Raw genomic sequence first — 26,431 nt, forward strand, 5'->3', positions numbered from 1 at the left:
AGCTGACACTAGTCCATGCTTAGGAGGAACAGCCTTAGCAGAAGATGTATTTTGCAGGCTGACATTAGTCTGTGCTTCAGAGGAACAGCCTTTGCAGTAAAGACCTAGTGGTGACCCGAAAGCCCCATCCACAGTTTATACCAGAGGGGAAAGCACTGAATACCTGCAAAATCTGATGGGACCATTGATCCTTACCTCTTGTCCTGTGGCGATGTCGATCGCTGTATAAACAGTTCCTGATGCCCTAGAAACAAAACAGCAGCAAAGAAATGAGAAGCGGTTTAGTCCCTATGAGTGAAAGCAAGCCCAGAGAGGAGATCTCTGCTGCCTGTAGTGTTTATAGAACACCTCTGTTTACCCACTCCTTCAGCCAGCAGCGCACAGCGCAGCAGCCCACTAGCCCTCTGCCATGCAGGGGATCCAAGATAAAACTTATATGTAACATGAAGAAAAAGGGCTGGTGCAAGTCTCAAACGTACATACTAAATCATTTTAGTTCAAAACTTAAGGGGAAGGTATCTACAAAAACTGGAAATATATTTAATTCTTTTTCCATTTTCTCCAGTATTGCTTTGTTGGTTCCCCCCCCTTTATTTTTAGAGTGTGTGTGTTTTTTTTTTTTCCAGGGGATGTAACATACAGTCTAGTTGTGCTTTCTCAGACCTCTTATTTGAATCCACCTGCAAAATTCAGGCAACACCATGCAGTTATTCTGAGAACCCTGAATACATGTGACAGCCATTTGAGGAAAGGATCTAGACAGAGCTTTCTCCAGCATGCAAGGAAACTATTCTCCAGCCATCCTGCGAGGTCACAGCTAGAGCAGGTTAAGGCGTATATTGTTTCACACACAAATGGAGAACTATTCAAACCAGAGGATCCTTAGACAGCTTTTTTGTGTGCCACGAGCCATCAGCAGCAGCTTTCTTTAGGTTTTTCAGACACATGAAGGACTCTTCATGGTGTCTATGTTTTGCTTCTGTGGCAGACACAGGTTGTGTTGTAGAGCCACCAGAAATAAATGGCGTGCTCACCTGCAGACTAGACAGTGTGGGGTTTTGTTTGCCATCTGCCTCTCGTTAAAAGAGGTTCTTCCCCTGTAATGATGTGAAAGGCCGGAAAGGCCACGATCAGAGGAAATCCCTTTGGCTTTAAAAGCAACTGTGGGCTTGTAAACCCTAATGGGGTTTCCTTCTGAGCTAAACCACAGGTTTACACTGCCATCATTTAAGAAGCCCATGTCTGCATGGGCAGTGAGGCAAGAGAGAGCCATGGCGGGAATCCTGAGAAGTGGGAACACGCACCCAGCAAGTGTCCCACTGACTGAAAATGCCAAAATCAGTTTGCTCATTTTTACATGATCCCCTGGCTTGTTTGTTTACCTGCAGGCTGAAATATTTCTGAAGCATTTTAATTCAACAGGCACCAGAGACTGTATGTCTGTGTGGAGAACAATGTTCTCATTGGGCACGCTACGTATTCTTTTAATATAAATGCAAATGCATTTTCCTATGACTAATTGTTGAGATTAATCCAATTTGTTTTCATAAAAAGCCAACACAATTTATTCAGACTTGCTAATACTGTGCTGTACCTCCTGAGCAAAGTCCTGTCAGGGTTTATTTAAAAACAGCTATTTAAATTAGGATGCTTTTGGTATGCTCCAGGCCATCTGCGAGGAGTTCAGATAAAGGTGAGTAATTTAAGTAAAGCTGTGAATTAACTGCAAGGGCTCCGCGATTCTGCATTACGAACTTCTACTTCTAAGCAACTATAATTTCTGATCTCTATCTAACTTTTAAACGCTTCTGTAATATCTTGGTTTTAACACAGTTAGGCAAGTGCCAGGGCCCACAATTAGATCTGTCACTGTGATGCAGTGCAGTACAAGTTAAAAAACCCAACCTGAACCCAGGCTGCTCATGGCTCCATACTAATTTGTCTTTCTAGCAAGAGCTAACGCTGCTTGAGCAAACACAGCCTCTTTACCAAGCACTAGTTAACTAAGTTTCCTCTGGTGTCAGCAGCATTTCCAGTCCTCAGCTGCAGACAGATGACAAACCAGAGACTCAGCACTGAAGCTGACCTGTTCTTCAGCACAGGCCTGCTGACTACCGTTGACTGCAAAGTGGCTGTAAAACCATCACACTGTTTATTAACTTACCAGCTGTATGAAGCCATGAAGTGCTATGTGCGGTCAAGTTGCTTTTCCTTATGTAAGAAGTTGCTCTCTACCTGCAGTTCTCTGAGCAGCCATGTATCTTGCTGCCTTGCAGTGCTCTCATTGGCAGCTACTAAAAACCTACTCACTTCCAACACCACTAGTGCCTTTGGCATAACCGTCCTCAACCCACTGAAAAGGCGGGCAGCTCAGGAACTGGCACCTGCATCAACTAAGCACATCAGCACCATCCGAGGCAGTGCATCTTAGCCCAGCCCTGCTGCAGACAGACACTAACCCCAGCCAAGCAGCAGTCCGGTTCCTTCTGATCATCCTGTTTGATTACCTTTGTGATGATTTTTTTCTTTAGGATCTTTCCCCATCACTGCAAATTGACCTGCGGCATTACAGTCATGAGCTGGTTACGGCAGCACACTCACTCCTCTGTAAGAAGGGCATGCAATCTTCAGGCTGTACTAAAAGCTGGAGGAAATCAATTTAGATACCCTTTTAGGCCAGATATTAGCCACTTGTCTTTCCACCAGTTGTTGAGGCACCTTTGTACAAGCTCACTCCTAGGACTGTCAAAATAAAAGATTGTGAGGGTGATGGTCATATTCTCACGGTGACAGCAATAATCTGCTTCACACGCATGTTTATTCTCTCACTTCTTCAGTTGACACTTATCTTTTGAGAGACTGGCACAGCTCTAAGTGCCCACTGACATTTTACAAATGATGGTAAGAACCAAAGCTTCGCGTAGAAAGCAAGCTGGAATCTGAGAGAGGGTTTTTATACAATGAATGGAGCAGAAACACCTTCTCAGAAGTGCCCTACCAAACAAGATGTATCTACGATAAAGCCTGCCAGAGAAAGAGCATGAGTGTGTCTGGTTTTCTGCAGTATATATCAGTTCTAGGTGAGCAACATGCTACCCTGAGTTCAAACCTCATGAACAGTTAAGGCAGAAAAATATCTCCTGATGTCAGTAAACACCTTCTGTCATACACTGACAGCAGTGTGATCCTAGTGTTACACAAATGGCGCTAGCCCTCCTGGAATTACAAGACAGTCAAAGAAACTTTGACCGAGCAGGGGGTCTGTCCACGTTTAAAATGCAAGTCAGATACCTAATTTTGATGTAATTTCTTTTGTTCTTGTCTCCTCACAGAGGAAGTATTTCAAATCAATCCTATTTAGAGTAAGCAAAGTTGGGTTTCAAAAGGGGATGGCTTGGTTGATTATTTTCAGTAAACTCCTAAAACCTGCAGGATCCATGAGTGGTCTGCCATCAGGCAGATGACGCATTTTTTCATCACATACTTTGTTCATCGACACTTTGTTTATTACCGAATTTTTGTATTTTACTACCTCTGCTAGAAAAGAGAGCTTATTATTTAATCTCTGGTTTCACCTCCTAAACTATGTGGTTATAATCCTGATCACTGAATATTTTTTTAAGCAAAATATTTGAAAGAAATGTTACTGAGAACTGTTATTTATCTGACAACTCTCAGGTGGTAAGTTGCTCTTTTAGGTAGTGAAGTTTCTTCTCCTTACTTTAGCATGGCCATATTATTTTGAGACATACAAAAATGATTTCTCCTAAGAAAATAAGCAAACAGGTGCCACACACCTGAGGGACAGTAGATCGTCCAGGTCCTGCTCCTTGCTGCAGACAAGACATTGCCAGCATCAAGTTGTCTTTGATGATGCCTTCTGACCACAGTTATAAATTCTGATCAGTACTGAGAGACAGGAGAATCTAAACCCAGTGTCTGAACACGTTTGGAGCTTGCCCAAACTTGTTATTACACCAGCAAAATACCCAGCCCATGTTTTTATATAAGTAACTGTGATTGGACTTACCCTTGGCCAATTTTTTCAAATCGAGTGTATTTCTTCTTCGGATCTCCCACACTCACAATGCTCCCTGAAAGAAACAAAATTAAAGATTCTCACTTAAATGGAGATACCACCTTCCAGCAGATCAGACATGCAGCCCCACTGTCTGGGGTTGTGAGCTGTTTGTAGTCAACTGGGCAACAACAACAACGACAATATAGGCAGCTCCGTAGCACAGATGGCGTCCACAAAGACCGATTTTCTACAGTCCTTTGGAGAGTCACCTTGACAGGAAACTAAGAATATGGAGAAACATTCACAGAAGACAGATATCAGAAAAGAACAAGTACAATGCAAGCGTTTGTTGTCTATAAACATTAATGAGAGCTGAAACAACAGAGCTTTTATTTTCTTAGGAATAAATACTCTGTGTGATTCAACAGAAGGTTTAATATTTCTGAAGATGAAATGCACCTTGGGTTCTGGAATCAATTTTTATGAACAGGTGCCATATTCAGAACAGGAAGAATATTGCAAAGTGTTTCCAGGAGGGGATCTTCTCAACCTTTCAACAGTTTGCCAAAGGAATGCCTTGTTTTCAAAGAACAGCATCTCACGTTATGATCAATAATTATGGGGCTTTAAGAACTACAACCCTCACAATTTATTACCAGGCTAAGTTCTGAAGAAGACCTTGCTTGTGCCATTTTAAGAACCACACTGCTTGTCTTCAACCTGACTCAGATCAGCATCTGACTCGCACTCTCAACACTGCACACATGCTGATCTTCACAAATAAGCACAGCCGTGACAGATAACAAGAACAGCAATATTCCTCAGGCGCTAGTGTTACAGAGACAGCTGCACAAATGAGACGCTGATAATTTCAAGAGCACAGGCGACGCGGTTCAGAAGCCAGGCCAGATGGGGTGCTGCCGCCTCCCGGCCGCTCTGCGCTGCAGCAGCGGGATGGCAGGGCCGGCCCGTCCGGCACAGGGCATGGGGCAGTCCGGGTCCATCAGCCATTGTGGAGCTCATGTGCCACCGAAAGCTAAAATTAAAGCATGCACTGCCTGATGGCTTCTTGCCCACTCGGAAGTGTAGGCAGTCTGAATGGGAAGGAAAGAAAGCAGTAATTAGGATACTGTGTTTGTGTCAAATGAAAGAGCCAAAATCTGATAAACTCAAACAAATCTGAAGGAATAATTAAAAAAACAATACTGTTTTTTCTGGTCTGGTAGTTTCCTAGATGAAATACAATGAAGCCTAAGGTGATGGCTCAATGCAAATGACTTCTAAAGACTTAACTTGGAACGTACATCACTGAAATAGTTTAGTTCAGGAGGAAAGACTTCCAGTGTTTCGCAGCATATTTTGTTTGACTGATCTGGCAATATTCCTATATCACAAATACAAACACATACTGATTTGTTCGCATCCAAAACAAAACTAGGTGATGCGCCATTCACTGTAAGTAGTAACGAACACCTCTCTCCCCTGTCCAGGCCACTTCTCTGGAGCAGAGGGCTTTAGCATCCAAATGGGCATCTGACTGGATGCCCAGCCAGGAATCCTGCCTGCCAGCACGGCAAGAAGACGGGTCATCAACACCATCTGGTACACTCCCTGCTAAAACAATTTTGCTGCCCTTGGCAAGACCGCTAACGGGAGCTGCAGGAGAAGAGGTTTCCTTTGCCCCGTGGTACTCGCTCCCCTCACCCGGCACTCCAGGAACGCCAGCCAGTGCCCGCTGCTGATGGCAGTGCGAGCACCTGCCTGCTGGCTGAGGATGCCTCAAGTAGCCTGAAGTGGTCCTGCCCTGCTGTGCCAGCGTGCAAGAGCTAGAGTAACTGGATCGTCTGGAGTCCAAGCCAAGAACGTAATGCTTTCAGGACCTGTTAACTTTTTGTAGTTTCATCTCACTGAGACGAAGCTTTTATTCTGCTCCTCTGTAGTGGGTCTCCACTACAAAGTAACTCTTCAGTCAAAAAGAATATGACCAGAGGACTCTGGGACTCCCTTTTAACTGACTGGAAGAAGGGATGTGAGATGAGAAAGCATACCCTCCCGCTCACACTGCTGAGCTTAACCATCCCCCAGACAGGGATCCCCACGAGACGCTGCAGTACTAAACCAAACCCTGCTGCAACCCTGTGCTGGGCTGGACAACAGGAAAAACACTGTGTTACCGGTGTCTGGCTAGGTGCTATTTTCAGCTAGTTAATGGAACTGTGTATCAGATGGAACTGGTGGAACTGGTACCAGAACAGATATCAGAAGTTCATGGAAGTTCACGTTAGAAAAGAATAAAGAAAAAGACTGCAGAACAAGTATTTTGAAAAAGAATTTTCCAAATTTGCCAGATTTTGCAGTTCAGATTTCTGGTGTTTTTCTTCAAAACTTGAGTAGCTGCTTTCAAAAGTCAGTTGTTTCTGGCTGGTTTCCTGTGCTTAAGCCAATGCACATCAAATATAACAGCACTGAAATCAACAAACTGACCAGTACACGGCTCCAGTTCAGAGAAGCACTCCCTACTCTGGACAAAAGATAAGCGTATCAGCTATTTTGATGTCTTTAAGCACTTTACCTTATCAAGTCCTAAATTAAGTGGATAAGAAAGCAGAATTGGGCCACTTCTGTTTTATAATTACAGTGGAACATATTCATGATTTCATTACAGACAGAATTTTGTTTGATCTTATCTCAGTATTACAGGCTTTACTCCCTAGTAAAACTTGTAATGAAAGTGGCTCTAAAAAACCACAAGTTATTTCAAGCAGAAAAGAATTTAAAAAGCAATTTAAGACAAAAAAGGGCAGGGGCCATCTTCCTAAAAGTTGCATAAAATCAACTGTGGGGGAAGTAGGCAAGGTGGTGAAGTCATCCAAGTTAAAACAAAACAAAACAGAAAAAACAACCCCACCACACATGCTTAAATACAATTAGCCCAGGACTGTAACAAAAAAACATCACCCCCGTTTTCAGATAGCTTCATGAAAGCACTGAAAGATTTTCATTGTCCACATCACAATTTGCCCAAGGCAGACCTTCAGACTTTGCTCACTTGGTATCAAATTCTTAAGAAAGAAAAAGCATGAAAGCATGTAACACTTCAAAGATATAACCCACAATAACTCAAGGGCTCAGTCCTAATCTGGCATACACGGAAGCTTGAATAAACGATACGTGTACTCACGTTCACATATGCAGGGTACCTGCAGATCTCACGGTGGAAGCCTGCCCCAAACATTTAGCCTCAGTTGAAGCAGCTGTAATTCTGCCCTTTATAAGCTGACACACCTGCAGGTAATTATCTGCTCTGGAATTTATTTCATTGTGCCCTCAGCTAAAGCTATGGAAGTTATCCCTTGGATACTCCCTAATGGCACTGAGATTCAGTTCTTTATAGTCCTGTCAACCTGCTAAGGGTGCAGAAAACTCTACACAAGCAGCTGAAATCTCACAGCTAAGGAAGGCTTCAGCCTCTGCAGTGACACCAGCCATCAGTGGCAGGCTAGGTATGACAAAAAGGTTGGTATAGCACAAGAACAAGCATTGACAACCATGGTGAAGAAGCCACAGCCAGACTGCTCCCCTTTACAAGCAGTTGCCCCCATTAAAGACAGAACGTTATTGGCTTTGAGATCAAACACAAGGAGGTGTAGATCAATCTACTTTTTGTCCTAACAGTTCATGGTAGACATAGAGTAAACTGGGCTATGTTATGAACCCAACAATTTATTATCTGAGAACACAGCACTGGCAGCTATTACGTACAAGAAGCAGATTAATTGGTTGCACTGCAGAATCACGAAGGGCTTGATGTGTTTTCCTAGAGTATGATCTGCGCAGGGGTGTGGGGCCAATGGTTAGAATTCTAACAGTATTAACTGGCTGGGAATTAGCTGTGACAGAATGCCATGTATCTGAGGAATATACAGAGGATGTGCTGGAGGCTGGCTCCTGAGAAATGCTTGCAGTGCAGTTTTACCTGATCATGCCACATAGATGCGTCTGATACATCTTTATAAGCATAAAACTAAGAAATAAAGTAAGGATTGTTATAAAAGTATTTTTTTTTCCTTTTGGGGCACATTGAAAACACCTCTTCCTCTCTATCCATGGTATCAACTGATGTTCTTTCAAAGGAGTTCTCTCTGACAAAAACGTAGAATTCTTATAAAAATGAACACTGATGTATTAGAAGTAGTAGTAATAACAACAATCATAAAAACGACACCAATAGAGTATCTGGTGCAGGAGAGCTCCTTGAGGCTGAAGGAATCAGCTTAGTGCTGTAGTTGTCTACTGGTGGGAAAAAAAAAAAACCCCACAAACCACCAAAAAACCAAAAACCCAACAGATTTCTGTAAAGTATTTTGGCTCCGATGACTGGTGAGAAGTCAGGAGTCTAAAGAGAATTTAGGAACCCAAATATTCTTTTCAGTTTGGCCATCAGCACACAGGAGTTCACTAGGTCATTCACTAGGTCACAGCCTTCTGCTCAACCAGAAACAATCTCTGCTTTTGCCTTTAGCGTAGAAGGAAGCTCAGGCAAATCCAACCCAGTCATAGCTGCCCTCAGAGGCAGAAGGAATACCCAGAGTGCTCTCTTGCTTCCTCTAAGCACAACAACAGTTCATGCAGGGAGTCATAAGTGACTCTGTGACACTAAACCGAGGATGAACATTTGGTACATACAATCCTGAGACATGCCTACAGTACACTGCTTTATCAGGCAAGAAATACAGAATACGTACTCAGTTTCTCTAGGATCTCCTCATCTGTCATCTTGGATTTTTTTCGCTGCCGGTCTGTGTTTCTGTACAAAGTGTTTGTGTTTGAGTTTTCAGGTTGGGGAGTGGTGGCTTCTTTAGCTGGTGCTGGTGCAGCGGCAGGTTCAATTACAGAGCGTGTGTAGATCTGTGACAAGAAATTATTTTGTGTCAGAAAGGTGGCTTGCAGAGATGCCCCTGTGATCATATTTCAAATGCAAACCCTTAAGAAGACACTGTCTGCTACATCCAGGGCTCTTAAAATGTTTGGTTTGCTGTCCACTTCTCAAACTGAACAGGCAAAAACGAAAGGCTAGTTTTACACAAGTTCATGGCCAGTTTCATTTTCAATTTTCATTGATTTTCTGAAAGATGACTGAAACAATGAATTTACTGTGTTGCAGGGATACAGAAATAGATCTGTCCAGGGCCCCCGAGCCTTGCTCCTTGATGCTCCTGTGTTTTCATGGGTAACAAAATGACTCTTTAGTTAGTACCTCAGTGTCTGAATAGAAGCAGGGAGCATTTCCCTTTTCTGATCATAACTGTTGAATTGACTTCTCATTAGTATTTCAAGCTTTAGGGAGTGGCCATTAGGAACCGCGTTCCAGTCCTTCAGAGACCTACCTTCTCTTTACAATACACAGCTGCGCAGGATTCTTCTCACCCAACTTCAGTCATGTAAAAGTTAAGAGCGTAGTCCAAGCTGTTCATTTAGCTACTTATATCGTCTGCGGAGAGGGACAGGTACCTCCAGGGGCCAGTTTCTCCTATGTATCCTTCAAGGTGTGAACTGCGTCTGATGACCGCTCTCTCCACTGATGACAGAGAGCGTACACAGATCCTTTGGACAAAGTTGCTCACTTTTACACCGGTAGCATTAAAAGACACAATGCTACCTCTTATCTGATACTAAGATAAATTCACAGACCCTATCAGAATCACAGGAAACTCATGACTAAACGTGAGAGTCCAAAACAGATTTTCCTGGTGTCAGTGGCTTGTGTGAAGCCCTATGTCATGGTAGGACTCCAGCCCTCAGCGTGTTCATCTGCAAGTGCTGTCTGATCAGAAACATGCAGCTCTGAATTACACCAAATACAGTGCTAACCAAAGCTGGGACTTACTGATTTTGTATGTTCAGGCCGTGGTGCAATAACAGGTGGAGGTTCATTGTCATCTTCCTCCTCTTCATCATCTTCATCCTCTTCTTCAGAAACAGAGGGAGCTAGCGGGGGTTCTGATGCTGTTTTTGTGCTCTGTGGACAGACAATAACATGAGTGATAGTCACCATTTTGGCACTTGGGAGGTTTGATAATTACACACAATTTTAGTCTGCTTAGACATCAGAAACCAATCTAGACAGGCCTATAGCCCTACAGGCCTCAGTTCCAAGTCACACATAGCACAATACAATTTAAAGGTTACAAATTACCATGCAGTTGTGTTAATTCGTCTTTGTGTTCTTCATTTTTGCTAAAAACAACTAAATCATTCCCATGCTTAGTCAAAGTCTAATTTCACAAAATGTAATGCTTGAATATATCACGAGAAATCACATCTAGTTGCTGGTTAATTGCTTTGTCATTGTGTCTACAGAAACGGTAACAGTTAATTAAGCTAACAGGTGTCTACTGGCTAGGTTAATTAACGCACTTCAAAGTGCAAAGCCTCCTTCGTCGTCTTGCTGGGAATTTCGTTTTGGAAAGAAAGGCTATTTGTTTCTTTACTATTTTACCCGTGGGGTAATCATATTGCCTGTTTCCACAGTGCTGAATTTCCCTGTTTAGTAGCTCCTTTTTCTGCACCATCCTCCTCTTTACCTAATCATAATTTAACACATTGATCTTCCCACTGTTTGCCTGTTTCTTACCGCAACAGTAACCCAGCGTGAACGCAGCCCTCTCAGCAGCAAGGTGCGCCCTACCGACCTGCCAGGCAGGCATCCCGACTGCTCACCCCGGCTCCCGTTACAGGCAGCGGAGAACAAAAGCCACTGCCAGGGTGCAGTCCACCTTCAGGCAGACCCCAAATACGGGGCAGGCAAGGGAAGCCTGGCTGATCAGCTGTCTACGTGTAAACTGAAGCCTACAGTGCAGACAGTTAAAGTCAGGTGAGTTGAACCCCCCCACACCAGTCCCAGCTGCTACACAGAGGCACGGGGTTGTATCACGTTGTCACAAATTTGCTGGTGAAACAAAAAACTGAAAAGGCGCTTTGTTAAGTGTTTACCATCCGCTTTAAAGCTGGCTACAACAGGCCACTTAGAGAACTGAAGCCAATCAAAGACACTATTTTACAGATTCATACCTCATTTGCGTTATCTTTAAAATGGTATCAATTTGGGCCAGTATAAATACCAGTAAGGGGCGGCCCGCAGGAAACAGGGAGACCTAATCTTCACACCTGTGTTTTACTGAACAGATGACTGTATCGCTGCCTTAAGTCACCTGTACTTGAACACACACAGAGAGTGCTGTATTTCCTGTGAGACTCAGTTGTTACCTAACTTTTAAAGGTAAATGGTGAAGCAGGTTACTAATCTGGCCAAAGCAGGGAACGATACGTCAGACATTCTAAACACCAGTTTAAGGGCCAACCCTGTCAAGCAAGGGGTGCCCTAATGGGAAGGTGAATGTTACTTTGTCATACATTAGATCAGTGTATAGCTTCCTATGCATCATTAGCACTTCGCTTACATGGGGACAGAAGATGATTAAGGGAAAAATAAAGAAGGAAATAATGACATTTCTGTTATGTCAAATTCTTACAACTGTTTTTTCCACTGGGCTCCATGCTTGGTCTGACAGCACTAAGTTGTGCAGCTATAACATACACAGCATCATATTATTTAAATGCTGGACTCCCATTACGGAGTGAAATGAAATTAAAGTAATTCCAATGACTGCTCGATCCTGTCAGAGAACTCTTTTCCATGTACTGTAACATTCAACCAGCATCCTCTGAGTCGGTAACTTTTGAAAGCTGGCATCTTGACTGTCTCACCACCGTCTGTGTCTGCTAGAACAAAATACCACAGCATCTGCCAATGTGTCTAACAGCCACTGGAAAAGCTATTGGGAAGGCTTACCGTGCTCTGGTGGACCCCAAACTTCCTTTTAGAAGTGTGTTTTATTAAAGATAACGAAAGTGGCATCAATTGAAAATCTGAAGTGTGAATATTCAAAGAGGATTTTCATTTCATTATACACACTCTCTGCTGTGCAATCACAAGCCTAAAATTAAGTTGCTTAACGCTTGAAAATAAAGGCCAAATCCCTATTCAGTCATTTGCTATTTAATGTACTAACATTAACACTAATAAATCTGGTCAATATTAATGTGGATGTCATGATTACATCTCTGCAATGGCTATGGCAATCCAGTATTAATTAGAGTGGGTGATTATTTAAAACTTTCTTTCAGTGGTTCCAGTGAGTTACATATCAATTATAACCTTATTTATATTCAGCTACATATCCAGCTGTACTAAGGATAAATCATAAAATTTAATAGAAATGGATTCTAAGTTGTTAAAACTAAATTAAAATTGGCTAATTAGACAGTACCACATATTGTTGCACATTATATATTCCACCATGGTTAAAAACAGCAAGCAATCTTCCGTCTGCAAAACCAGACTTTCATCTGTTTAAAAGTATTTCAATAGAAAATTAGAAAACAGCCAGTGATCCCTTTTCCGCTGCTGCAAAAACACTAAAACGTACTTTCTTTCAGCTTACAAGGCTGGCACTCTTGCTCCACAATTCTTAGATGCTATGAAAGTAAAACATTACTTTCACACTCACCGAAGGATGGGCTTCTATGTATCCATGGGCACTTTTATCTGCAATGTGCAAGGGAAAATTAACCAGACGCTGTTATAAAACTGCTTGTTGTGGGGAATCCCACAGAACAAGTAAATCCAAATAGATAGCATTTTTCTTTCACAACATCCCTCCAGTAGCAACAGTTATTTTACATAGCAAGCAAGATAACAGGACAATATACTAGGTTATTCTTTTCCTGCATTTTCTTGTGTCTATTTTTTGCCCTGTTTTGCCAGTAAATAAAATAAATAGAAACTTGGTCAAGAAAATGCAAATTGTTCTTTAACAATCAATGCTTCTGTTCCGCCCAAGAGCTAAAGCAGCTTTTTTTTTTTTCTTCTTTTTTTTTTAACTTTTTTTTAATAAATTGTATGCATTGATTCTCTTTAGCTTGCTGAAAATGTTTCCCCATAAAAGCTTCCCCAACATCCCCCTTAGCCATGGCAGTTCTATTCTGACATAGCACAGTAACAGCTCCTGAGTTCAGGAGCATATACTAACTGTTTTGAATTTTGCATTTCATCGCAAAAGTAATTGTTATTTTAGAAAACATTAAGTGTCAAGTTAGATAGTCAAATCTTTTAATTATGGAATTTAGAAAAAAAGATGCTTTCCCTCAAAAGAAACGTTAGTAAATTCTGGAGATAACTGCACAGTTTTTAGAAGGACTTCTGAGAAGCTCTCCCAGTCTGCATTTTGGAAGTTGTATTGGTTGAACCAGCAAATTGAGGAAATTACAGACTCCGCTGCCACAGACTATCATGTGTAGGACTAAGTTACAAATGCTGTCCACACCCTGTTGGATAGAGACACTCCCTGATTAGCTGAATCTGTTGACATGAGCTTTACCAAAGTAATCGTATCTTAGTGGTATTTTTGTTTAAAAATCAAGTCAGTTATTAAGGAATAGCAAAAGAACACATTGATACAAAAGCCAGATATGCTGCATCTAGTAAAACGCTCTGCTTACTTCCTAGATGTGCCAACAGCCAGAGTTTGTCTAGCAAAAAAACGAAAGAACAGGCCAAAGGAAAAAAAAAGCAAACTGCAGCACAGACTTGCTCTCTCATTTTTGCAACACTACACTACAATTTTGCAGACTGTACACAACCAAGGGAAAAAACGATACCCTCATCACATCTGCAGGCTTTTGGATGGCAATGCCTAAATCCTGAGGATCTTCCTCGAATGAGCATGCTACGGACACTGCTCTGGACACTGACGCCTTCCTTCTCATCCTCTGTGACAACATTCCTTTTACATCACAATAGCAGCCGTTCTAGGTTGGTTTGTGAATTTATGCATAGCCACCTAATCTTCTCTACAGCTAACACAAAAAAAATCCTTGAAAGTTCTCCTCTATCACAAAGTATCACAAAAAATCCTCATAGTCCGTAACCTATTGTTCAAAGGATCCAAGAGTAACTCATAAAATGCACGAAACAAGTATACCCCGTACCCCAATCCGAACACTGTGAAAGAACAAGGATGCGAAGAAACAAAAATAAACATGACCTTTGGCCACTAAGGCTTCTGACTAAAAATGGTAATGATTGTTCCATCTAGTATCTTATTTAGTTCTAAAAACAAGCAACAAAGAAAAGTCACAGTTTCAATGACATTTAGGGGACAAACGGAGAAATATAATTCATTTCAAAGTATTCCACAAAGCGGAATTTTTTAAAGTTGCTTCTTGACCACTGGAACGTTGAACTTCGGTCTGACTCATTTTGGGGCCTGACACTCCCTTTTTCGCAGTGAGATGTCGACTTACCTCCTGACGTAAAGCTCATATATTTCTGGTTGTTAACTGTTTCTTTGGAATCATAAAATTTGAGAACATCTAGAACAGCTTGTGGGTTCTTCTTCTGCTCCAGTTTTGTTATGTTGGAGGTCTGTAGTAGCCTCGCCCACTGCTCTGGAATGCCCTGTAGATGTCAAGTGGAAAGAATGTGGATTGAGAATATTTAACAGCGGCAGCCTCACAGATCTTTACCAAGATCCCATGCTACCTGTAAGATTACTTTCAGAAATTTTGATTGACACTTTACAGTTAAAATTAGTAGCTTATACATCAGATGCAATCATTCTCTTCTCTATCAAAATATAGAGCTAAAACCAGGATCCAACTTTAAAAAGAAAAGAAAGTTATGACTGTGATAGGAAAAAAAGTGCATGAAACTCATCTTTAAATCAACTCTGCTCTTCCATGGAATAATGATTTAAGACTTAGCTTGTTTTCCTGGTGATTCAGTGCAGACATAACAAGGCTATTCTACATTTGTGGACAACACAGTGTATTTTAGGAGCTTTACACTGGATTTTTAATGCTTAATAATGCAAACACATTTTGCTGAAATAATCACTGCTATCTGATTAAAAGGTAAACTCCACCCCGATACAATTAATTTTCAGCATACCAGGGAACACTGCAGGGTTAAGAATCTGCATTTAAATTCTCAAAATCGTAACACTGAGTTGTACCACTGCTGCTAAAGATGTCTCTTTTTTGAGCTGCTGTAGCTCTGTAGGTTCTCTACTGTAAATATACAGAAACCAGGGATTCAGAAAACAGGCTGAGAGTGCCAAAGCCTTGCATGAATTCTCGGACATCTTATGAGTGAGGATGGCATTTGAAAATTGATCCAATCGCTGAAAGACGCAGTTCTGCATTGAAATTATATTGATGAAAAATTGCTTTAAATATCCAGTATAATTTCCTAAATTTGAAAGCCTGTAATTTTCCCCATTTTCTGCACAGCCAACATCTACCAGCGGCTTACTGAATGAAAAACTACACCCCAATCTAGATAAACACTTTAATATAGCTTCTTCCTAAGAAGTTCTCCACAAAACAATGTGTGACATGGGCCTCCAAAGTTTAGGATTAATGAAAAAAAAGTGGGATAAGCCAAGCAACAAATCTACTGCACACACATCAACCTGCTGCTGCAGTGCTATGACATCTCAAAGAAGCATTTTGATGCAAGATTCTTTTGGGCCTGTGACGCACCTCTGGGAGCTTCCCTGTGCACATCTGTGAGCCATAGAGATCTGGCTGTAATGGACGTAAATAAAGAAAGAAAAGAAAGTTAAAACAGAATGTGGGACAACTTAGAAGGTGGTAGGAGGAAACCAATGGGCCAAAATGGGGAAGTCCCATCTAAAACAGGAGTTACGAGGTAGATACCAAATAGATTAGGTGGTGGACAGGCTACAGGAAGGCAGGCTTAGGAAAACAGAAAAATCACAACTGTTCCAAAGTTTGGAAGCATCATTCCCCCTCCTCTCTTTTTTAAACCATTTCTTCTCTCCCTCATAAAAATACATTACTGAGGATTAATGGCAAGTGACTGGAAAAATTACCTGTGATTTCATTTTTCGGTTAAAAAATAAAAATAATAGACAAAGATCTGGGCTTTTGCCGTTTGTCTAGTTTTGAAATCCAGGTTAGCATTTTTGAATGGCTCTACACAAGTTTTTCCAATGGTTTTCCAGCTCCAAGATCACAACTGGCCAGTGCATGAGTCAACAAAGTGCAGTGGAGAAAGCAGTTGGTCAAACTCAGATTTCACACCGGGAGGTTGTGTACTGTCATAATGCAAATAATCTATGTGTGTCAGACTGAAAATCAGGACAATTCTAAAGAAATCCTTGATTAGATTAATAACGTGCAACTTCTTAGGATCTATAGCCACAACTTTCTCCCACTTGCTAATGTCATAATCTCGAAACTTTAAAAGTTTGGTGGGTGACCACATTTTATTCTAGATGGGGGATCAGGAAACTGTTTCAAAAATGCATGCCTTACAAAACACACTCCCCAAAGCCCTGCAAACCAGACTTCTTCCTCCATTCAAAAAATACAACTGTTTCTTCAAAATAAATCAACATAAAGCTCTAGCAGCATGCTCCCGCCCAGCGGTTTCCAACCAATTTTATTTTGAGCTTTAAAAGCCCTACTTCTTAGCAAACGTCGTTGCTCCAAGCACAGTGAAATGGGGATATAACATATGTTCATGAGCAACAACACAGCTTGGTGCTCAAGCCTGAAAGCCGAAACTCAGGAGCCCATGCAACTTTGATTTGAGATGCCGCTAACAGCAATCAGATAATGCAGCTGCAGGGTGACTGTTAGGTGTCAGAAAATGGCCCAATGCATTGCACATAACCAGGAGAGCAGACACTATTGGCATGACAACTGTAATAATTCGAAACAAAAAACCCCATATATTTGCACATTTATTGGACATTCCCATGGCACTTCCAAACTTTTGAAAGAGACAGACAGTGTGATCACTAGACAGTGGGAATATTTTTACATGATATGGCTAAAAGAAATCAGAAAATGGCCCAATGCATTGCACATAACCAGGAGAGCAGACACTATTGGCATGACAACTGTAATAATTCGAAACAAAAAACCCCATATATTTGCACATTTATTGGACATTCCCATGGCACTTCCAAACTTTTGAAAGAGACAGACAGTGTGATCACTAGACAGTGGGAATATTTTTACATGATATGGCTAAAAGAAAGCGCTTCCCACGGAAAAAATTTTCACAGCTGATACACAGCTTGTGTTCAGGTTGGGACAAATCAAACATGCCTAACGTGATGTGGAATGTAACACTTACACCTAGGATTAGCTGGGAGCTGAGAGCTAGCTCTTAATGGTGCAAAAATCCCCTTGCTTTGACTGACATTTTACTCCACTAAGGACTGCAGCGTTAAGTCCTGTGCTGGCAAGCTGCACGGGGGAAGTCACCTGTCCCTTTGGTTTGTTTTGAATTGGTTAGAGCCTTCTCAAACTGCAGCACTGCACTTCCACACTTTAGGAACAAGTATTATTGTAGAAATATTGTGTAATCGTAAAACAGCAGCCATCTAATGTCCACTGTTTTGAAAGGGAAAAAGATATTAAAAAGAAATTGTGCTACAGCAATAAAGCTGGACATATTTAGCCATGTACAATCGCTTTGTTCTAGAAAAGGCCAGGACCTGTGCTGGTGGCATTTGACACCCAAAAAAAAAAAAAAAAACAAAATCTCATGCTAGAGACTGTTTTGACACATTGGATGGTAATAATAACATTCAAACTGATCCAAACCATGATCTCTGAAGTACTGATAGAGAGTGCTTGTGCTTAGAACTGAAGTGTGTTAACCTCGACGTCCCTCCTTTTTGTTCCAGCTGGCAGAGACGTGAAACTAACTGGGATCCTCTCACCACCAGTCAGTTTACGATAGAACACGATTGTGACCCATCGTATTTGCATAGAACCAGAAGGAAAAAGTCTGAAGCACAGGGTAGAAATAAAGGCAGAAGGCTGAAAGGAAGAACAAATATAGAATAACAACAGCTGAACATTCAAGTAGGGAGAGCAGTGAAACGAGGAAGAAAGGAAGGAAGGAAAGAAAAGATAGACAGGAGATGCAAACACAAAAGGGAGAAAACAAAAGCAGAAAGTAACAGAATATATAATATGATACCAAGATAAAAAGAATGGCACTGAAGATTAACCTGAACAATAGAGTGGCTACAGGGAGAGACAGAGAGGAAAAAAAGAGGAAAACCAGGATAGATAGCAAGGAAAAAACAATTTTAAAAACTTTATGCTAAGCTTCTGATCAAAAATGACCACATCTGGGCTTTTTAAATGAGCAATTTAATCAAGCCCTAGGGTTTGGCACAGAATAAATTTTGAAGTAAGATTTTGTAAGTGACATCTATTTTAAAAAGGCTAAGTAACTAGTCCACATATTTTAAATGTAGCTGTATTTCCTAATTACTAAGGATAATTCAATTTCACTACTCCTTTGAAGACATGCTGTCATTAAATGTGTCTTTTTTTCTTCTATTGTTATTGTTAGTATTACTATCGCTACTGCTACTGTAGCGTACATAAAGTTTCCAGCTTTCTGAAATGTTTTTGAGAAACAAAAGTAGCAATTAAAGTAAAAAATGATGAAGAAATCACATTTAGGGCTCAAATTCTGAGAACTAACCATCCTTTGTTGAGGCAAATGATTTGTCCCATCCTGTTTGGTGTATGCAGCTAGTCAGCACTAGCACGCTGTACAACTTGACGCACGGTGATAACAGTCTGACCACTTAGCTCACAGGGTACTACTGATGGTACAGAGAGTCGCTAATGTTTCCTCTCACCTCCACGGTTCAACCAAAGGTAAGCTTACTGTCATCTCAGCTTTAAGGATTAATGGTTTCAGCACCTAACTAGTAGTCTGAGAGAAAATAATTTGAAGCCTCCTGCAGACTTCAAGGAGCTTCTATCAGACTCATTTTTCCCAACACTTCATACATTTCGTCCTGATGTAAATAGAAAAAGCTGACTATTTTATGAATACATAAAGGCTAGAAACATGATCACCTAGTCTATGGACATATTTTGAAGGATATTAAATTAAAATGAATGGAATTCCACAATGCTACCGCTTTCTGGGCATCTCCAAGGGCTGTCTGCAGAGCAGCTGAACTTTGCACTTTGGGGCTGATTGTCTACAGCAAGACATACACTCTGCACGTGTGTGGGTTTTTTATGCTTTTCCAAAGACACTGAATAACCAACCCCTGTAGCGGCCGTGGGACTGAAAAGCATACACCTACGTTCTTCCTAGTTTTCATTTTCCACAGACACTCTGCTGACAAACCTTGGAGAAAAAAAAGCAGCCTGAATCAGAAGTAAAACACTCCAAATCCTAAGCCCAACAAATAAAAGGCTCTTTCTTCACAGCCTGGCTGCTGTCATCTGATGTTTCTGGCAACAGGAGGTTATTTTACTATCAAGAAACTAGAAGCTCTGATAAGCACACAATACAGTGGTTACTTACTGTGAATTCTCCAGTGACGGCATCAAATCCCACATGAATGGTATGTTCAAAGTCTGAAGGAAGAGAGATCTCAGGACGTTCTTTCTCTTTCTTCTTGTTGGCTAGAGGTAAAATATTAACACGCATTTATTTTCTGCACAGCTTTTCATTCAAAGATATTCACAATCAAGTGTGCTCAAAATAGTATTTTAAAAGTGGAAAACAAATAAATTAATGTCCATCTTATTTGACAAATAGACCCAAGCTAATACAACACCAGCTTAAGTGTCAACCCCTGTTTGGCAAGGTCTAGAAGGTGTTATTTCATTTTTTTTTTCTTGCAATCAGTGTCACAGCTGCCAAAGCAAGCTGTTCATGAAGTAGCCGCCTTAGGCTATCTGTAACCAGTATGATTTCTATTATCAGTTCTTTTTTTCATCAAGTTTTCATATCTAGCAACTAACTCCTGTTAGACTTCACTCTGTGGATTCCTGCGGAAGTAAAGCACCCAGGACACGCATGTGCATGCCTGTTTGCATGTGTGTCTTTTCTCCAACATGCTTTGAACCTGTTGTCAAACTCAGCCAAATCAGAGAGGAGAGGTTTTTTAAGATAACCAGGTTCCTACAAGTTCTGTGAAAACAGGCAGCTCAGGAGAAGACGAAGATCCTATTCCTGCCTCCATTCTGACTAGAAGGCTGAAGCAGCAGCTCTGTATTAGAAACCACAGAATCTGCACAGCAACAAGATCCCATAAATGCCATTGGAAAAGCTTCATTTGAGCTCTCAATTAACTAAGACATATAACCATAAAACCCAGGTTTTATTAGTCTCCAGGAATTCCTTGTTTTTAAATCACTCCATGAGTATTCACAGAGAGTGGAGTATCTTATTGAAGGAGACAGACTTGGAAGTCAGTCAATCTGCATATGCTTCTTATCTCCCTCCCATTTTAACACCTTTTGAAAGTAACATCCATTGTGGTCATCCATCTCCTGTGCTTTTTACTATTGACAAATCTCACTTCAGCCCAGTTTCATTGACCCTGATAAAGAATGACTGGAATAAAGGCTGAGAGAAGCTGCCTTCACTCTGATGCATCAAGAATCCGTGTTCAGAGATTTCTCTGAAAAATGGTGACAATAATGCTAGTTCTGGACGACTCCCAAACACCCAGATAAACATAGCATAAACTCACATTCAAACATCTATCCTGCTGGCAGGTACCTGAAATATTTGACTTCTCTGGAGAACCAGCGTGCTCCAAGACTAACTACCACATGGTTGAATAATACAGTACAGAGCTATCTGTAGGATCTTCTCTAGTGGCAGTGGTGTATCTCTAACAGCCGGGAGGGGAACTGCCATTCTACCAAATACATTTGTCACTTCAGTAGAAAAATTACATGCTAATGATTGGAACAGAACAAATATTAAGTGCCCACTTGCAGTATGCAAGAGTTATTAACACAAACTCAGGAAATAAGACACACATAAGGCGCTCATGCAGAATACAAAAAAGTCACATCATCTCACATCTTTAAAGAAAGCAGTCTACACCCCAGGATCCCACCTCTCCTCTGCTGCCCTTCTTACCAGTTTAATGCATATCTGGTTTACATGTCCTCATAGTGGTCCTGAGCAGGCTTGCTCTATAGATCCGGTGTGACATGACTTCACGCTAACAGTTGTGAGAAAACCCAGAGACACACGAGGGGTTTATACTGCGCCTATCACAATGGGACTCTGTATCAGTATCTCTAAAGGCCAGTGTATCACCATTTATTAATGAGAATATGAAAATGAACACACGTGCCATAGTTACACATCAGCAGGAGAGAAAGGAGCAGCTGTTCAGGTCCTGTCTTTGCCTTCTGTATTCCCTCAGTGCAGCACCGGTGACAGCCATGCTATGCACATCAAAAACAGCTGGATGAAGACAATTTTGTGTGTGTCTTATTTCAAAAGCAAGTGTCCCCTTCTACTAATATCAACCAGGATGGGGCTTTGCGAAATCTATTTTCTGGCACATCAGTCTTCTAACACAAAGTACTACTACGCTCATGGTCTTTTAATTAACATTTTTCTTCAGTGTTTTAGTATTATGTTTGCCAGCTTCATAAGTTTACCTAGGGGTCTCATCCAAAGGCTGAACTCGCTATGTCTCAGCACCCCTCCCAGCCTGGGTCTGTCTTTGCTCACAAATAGTAGATCCACGAGGCCTCTCTTTGTATATCTTTCTTATTCTACCTTACAGCCTCCTTTACTTGGAAGATGCTCTGCTCTTCATAATTATAGTCTTAGAGTATTTTGGATGTTTCTAATCCTTTCTCTGCATTGTTGCATTTATCCTCATTAAGTAATTAACTGTCACCTTTTGTCTGTACTGCACACCCCTACACAATGTTAATTGATGAATTATTTTCATTTAGCATTCAGTAAAGACGGCAGCAATATATCAAATACAAATGCAAAGGCTTTTCCCCTTCTTTTATCTCTAAGATGATGTTGTTTAATTTTCAGGATAGATGTTGCCAATTACAAGATGTCATCTCCGTTCAGCATATATAACTTTTTATTGCAGATAACAAAACTGGCTTCTCCTACCTTATCATTGGCAAGCAAATGCGGTGAAAATTAGATTTAAAGGATCATCAAATTCAGTTCAAAGCAACAGTCAAATCTAGAAGTGAAATAAGGCATTACAGAAAACGTTCCATCAAAAGCAGCACTTGTCCATTCTAGGCCTCTCCTGCCAGGGGGCAAGCGCTCCAGCTCATTCCCCAAGATTTGGCTCATCTGCTTCACAGACCTTTGCCTACCAGACTGTGGATATAACACCTATGGTCCAAATGCTGATCAACTAGAAATTAAATACAGAATTAAACATCTCCTTGCAACATCCTCACCCCTCCCCAGTCTAAAAACTTTGGCACTTCTGTCTGTGCCCTGCAACTCCAATCACTTCTGTTTTACATAAGCTGGCAAAATGATACGAAAAGGCATGACTTCTTTGAAGCAATGACTGACTGGATTCAACGGTTTTATACTGGACATTCCTATTTGATTTTCTTACAAATGCCCCTCACAACTGCTGCACAGCAGTTAGCCATGAGAGCCACCCACACCACCTCAGCAACTATGACAGGTTAAAGGAGAACAAGGAAAGAGTTTTCCGTCTTCCACAGTCCGCATCACCACTATCATTATTATGTTAAAAGAGCAGTTGTTTGGCAGAAAAATGTGACTTAGCTAAGTGGCAGCTTTTCTCCAGAGCGGGAGGGAGGGTTTGACCTCACGCTTACACCCTCCTGTTTGCTCGCCTCCGCTTCATCTCATTCTGTTCTTTCCTCCATCCCCTCTCCCTTCCACTGTCACTCATGCTGTCCTCCCATCCTCCTTCCTGCCCGACTCCTCCTGTCCTACCCCAGCAGCTTTGTCCCCCTCTTTCTCCTCCATTAATCTTAACCCTGCTGGGTTTTTCTCCTTCTCTCTTTTCTTCTTTTTCTGTACAGGAGGCAACCAGATGACTAAAGGTCAGACTCCGCTTCCATCCGCAGCGAAGTCTAAAGCAGCTTCAATAGAAGTGATATTATTCACCCAGTAATCTTAACACGGATGCACCTCTTCACCCGAAAGGGGCATCTGAGCGGTGGTGGGCCTGCTCCCCTCTCATTTATTTAGGCTGAATGCTCTACAGCGCCTTCATGGAGACACCCGTTCACACACAGTATTAATTTATTTCATAGCACAGCAATTACAGGTGGTTTAATGAGAGAAGAACAAGGCTGTATCAAACAATCGGAAGAATGCAAGTCATTTCTTTCTGCTCTCAATTCTCCTGAGGTAACAGCACTCTGCTGAAAGGAAACACTAATGCTATAAACTCCACCGTGGCTCCCATCGCCGTCATTACCTCCAAGGAAGGCAGGCCCATTTCACACCTTCAGCAGAGGCTATGGGGAACAGGTTCAGCTCCTTGCTCCACACAGATTGCCCATGTGACACTGGAAACGTATTTCAGTTGTCTGCCTTGGCTTCCTGCCCCCAGGAAACGGGGTACCTTACCCCAGCGACGGGGGCGAGAGGAGCTATACCAAGGAACATAAGGAGGTCAGGTGCTACAGGCAGGAGCAGGACACTAATGCCTAAGTGGCTTGTTTCAACTGTAGAAGCACAGAGGGGCCTCACAGAGCCATCAGCAGCTTGCCAAAACAAGGTTTTAAACACAGAAGTTCTCAAACACTAACTGAAAACCCTACGCTCCAACAGGGGAGTGACTGCAGACTGTGGTCCCTGAGCACAGCAGTCCGACATACACCATTGCCTTGGAGAGAACGCACCGTAGCATATCCATCCTCACACCCCTCCTGTCTGGTGAGCAAATGAAAGACAACAAAGTTCTTGCAGGTTCAGGCAGAAACAACCTGCGATGGTGTTTTCTTCACGTTCTGTTTACTAGTACCAGTGGCGGACTATTAATATAAATTTGTGATGCTGCAAAGCGCTGCACTAGATGAGAGCAGCCGTATTAATCACCTTCTGTTTTATAAGCAGGACTCTCAAAAATGTGTCACTGAGTCTGTGAAGCATGCACAGGCCAGCTGATACCCCGACCCAGAAGCCAACCCTGAGATTAAACCACCTCAAGGGCCTTGGCCAGCCAAGCTAAACTTCCTCCATTTATTATTTCACCCAACAAAATTAAGCTATAAATCTTAGCTTACTTTCCCTCACAGTCACATTTAAAATCATGATACTTGTATGTTTCCTAAGACTGCTCTAACTGGTAGTTAATTACACCTATTTTTAATGTCACTGATCATTTCCCGGAGGGGTTTCTGGATCTCCCCGTTTCTGCATGCATTTCACACAGCACCTCTGCTTAAGAAACGTTCCCTTGGAGAGGGATAATACCATCCTGCTGGCAGGCAGGGGAAGAAGCAACCCAAGTCCTTCCAAGAACTAAACAAGCCCAGAGAGATTTTAATTTTGGCCTTTAAAAAGAATCAATTGAAAATTAATTTTGTTCCCGGAAGGGGACATTTTGGGAAGCACTCTGCAGAGTGAACTGGCCAGGTCTGCCTGAGGAATGGGCCCATCCAGCCACAGCTTTCACATGAGAGGAGCCATCAGGACTGCCCCCAACTGAGGGGACAAATGGGGCTGAAACTGCGCCTTCTACTGCCTATGAGGAGTTCTGAATGCCAGACTACCTCCCGCTGCTCCACATGACCTGTGGAAGAGACTTGCGAACAGGGCAGCCAAGCTGGAGCTCCAAGGGAATGACTGCAGTTCCGTAGTTCTGAGCTCTCCTTGGAGGAACAGTGATGCACATCGAAGGCGGAAGCCCTCTCGAAATCCAGCTGGATTTCGTGCTGCTGATCACAACCCTTTGAGCCCAGCATTTCAGCCAGTTTTCAGTCCACCTCACTGTCCACTTATCTAGACTGTATTTCATCAGTTTGTCTGTGAGGATACTATGGGAGGCTGTGTTGAACACCTTACTAAAGTAGAAATAACACCCACTGCTCTCCCTTCGCCACCAAGCCTGTCATCTCATGGTAGAAGGCTGTCAGTATGGTTCCGCATGAATTCCCCTTTGTATATCCGTGCTGACTATTCCTGATCACATTCTTATCCTTCATTTGTGTGGAAATGGCTAGTGGATTTGCTCCACGAGCTTCCCAGGGACCAAGGTGAGGTTGACTGGTCCGTAGTTCCCCAGATCCTCCTTCTTAAAGACAGAAGAGACATTTGCTTTTTTCCAGTCATCAGGAGCATCCCCCAGTCACCATAACCTTTCAAGAGTGGCCTTGCAGTGACATCAGCACTTGTGCCCATCAGTTCCCATGGCATTACAAAAAAAGAAGATCCCTCCCCTTAATTCTGTAAATACACTAACTCAAAACACACTTCTTTCTGCAAATGCATTTCAAAGAATGCAACTGAAATGCTGTTCCCCGCATATTTAAAAGACTCTCTTGCTGTAACCACACCTTGCAGGTTTTAAACCAAGCCATTCTGCGATGACTCTCACTGCAAAAGCAACAAGCAAGAAGAGCCTTGCTCCTGTTCCTGGATGTAAGTGCATCAAAAAAAAAAAAGTGTCAGGCATATTGACTTCTCACCTCTGCAAATGTATTTTCAAAAGTACACAACCTCATTTCTGTTTTTACTGCAAATGCAAAGCAAAATCCAAAGGAAAGGATTCCTCAGCTTAACTATAAAGTTATTTTTAAAAGATAAGTCGCACAATGCCTGCACATCTTACTGCTTTTCAAAGACAAGAAAGTAACTGACTGAACACCTCCTCCTCTTTTGAAACATGTTACTAGAGTAATCGGAACAGTTTGGAAGGACTTTACCATGTTCTGCAACTGAAACAGAAAGAAAACAGTGGCAGAAAGTATACACGGCAACCAACAACCAACAGAAAGCAGAGATGTAGCCACCCATTCGCACTGCTGATACTTTACTTTTATCCCCTCCTCCTGGGAAGATGGAGCGAAGCCTGGCTTTCTTGTTCTTCTCCTCAGGGGCCATGGGAAGCGGTTTTGAACTGTGGTTTAGTGCTGAAGAATCGCGATTGTTGCTGTTCATTCTCAACGGTGGGGCTGGAGGTTTCTCTTCAATATCCAGGCTATCGGACATCTTCAGCAGCCCTCACAGCCTCCTGCAAAAGCAGAACAGAAAGTGTGCCTGTCAGGTAAGGATGCCAAGGCTGGTGTCCTGAGGAGGAAAGAGGGCAAGAAAAGCCTTCTGGTGGAATAAGGAAGCCTCTCTATTAGAAGTTTGCTCTGAACAAGGTTACTGCTGGTTGCTATAAATAAATGCAGTGGCCAGTTCCTAAAAATCACTGTATTACCATTAAAATAAAGCTTTTTAAAATCCTGTTAAAGGCTTTTTAAATTTTTATTTACAACTTTTTTTCCTGCAGTTGTTTACAATCCAAATTTTCCTCTGAAACCAGATTTCCAAAGCAA

At 41.9% G+C, this 26,431-nt stretch overlaps 1 protein-coding gene across 3 annotated transcripts in view; it reads right to left on the reverse strand.

The window, feature by feature from the left end:
- PAK3 (p21 protein (Cdc42/Rac)-activated kinase 3) overlaps positions 1 to 26,099 on the reverse strand; it is a 38,130-nt gene extending 12,031 nt beyond the window's left edge. Inside the window, exons 1-10 of one of the 3 annotated variants that reach the window (XM_009580530.1) lie at positions 25,925 to 26,099; positions 19,467 to 19,567; positions 17,064 to 17,083; positions 16,998 to 17,013; positions 14,387 to 14,540; positions 12,592 to 12,629; positions 9,909 to 10,040; positions 8,767 to 8,929; positions 4,031 to 4,094; positions 196 to 244 (exon numbers count right to left, since the gene is read on the reverse strand). In XM_009580530.1, coding sequence (XP_009578825.1) covers positions 196 to 244; positions 4,031 to 4,094; positions 8,767 to 8,929; positions 9,909 to 10,040; positions 12,592 to 12,629; positions 14,387 to 14,540; positions 16,998 to 17,013; positions 17,064 to 17,083; positions 19,467 to 19,567; positions 25,925 to 26,099 — 912 coding nt within the window. Of the gene's footprint in view, positions 1 to 195; positions 245 to 4,030; positions 4,095 to 8,766; positions 8,930 to 9,908; positions 10,041 to 12,591; positions 12,630 to 14,386; positions 14,541 to 15,625; positions 15,671 to 16,997; positions 17,014 to 17,063; positions 17,084 to 19,466; positions 19,568 to 25,924 lie in introns of all 3 variants that reach the window. The other 2 variants (XM_009580529.1, XM_009580531.1) reach the window with 2 other exon arrangements.
- Positions 26,100 to 26,431: the final 332 nt, after the last annotated feature.

The sequence above is a fragment of the Fulmarus glacialis genome, unplaced genomic scaffold (assembly GCF_000690835.1).
Source record: "Fulmarus glacialis isolate BGI_N327 unplaced genomic scaffold, ASM69083v1 scaffold76, whole genome shotgun sequence".
Taxonomy (NCBI): Eukaryota; Metazoa; Chordata; class Aves; order Procellariiformes; family Procellariidae; genus Fulmarus; species Fulmarus glacialis.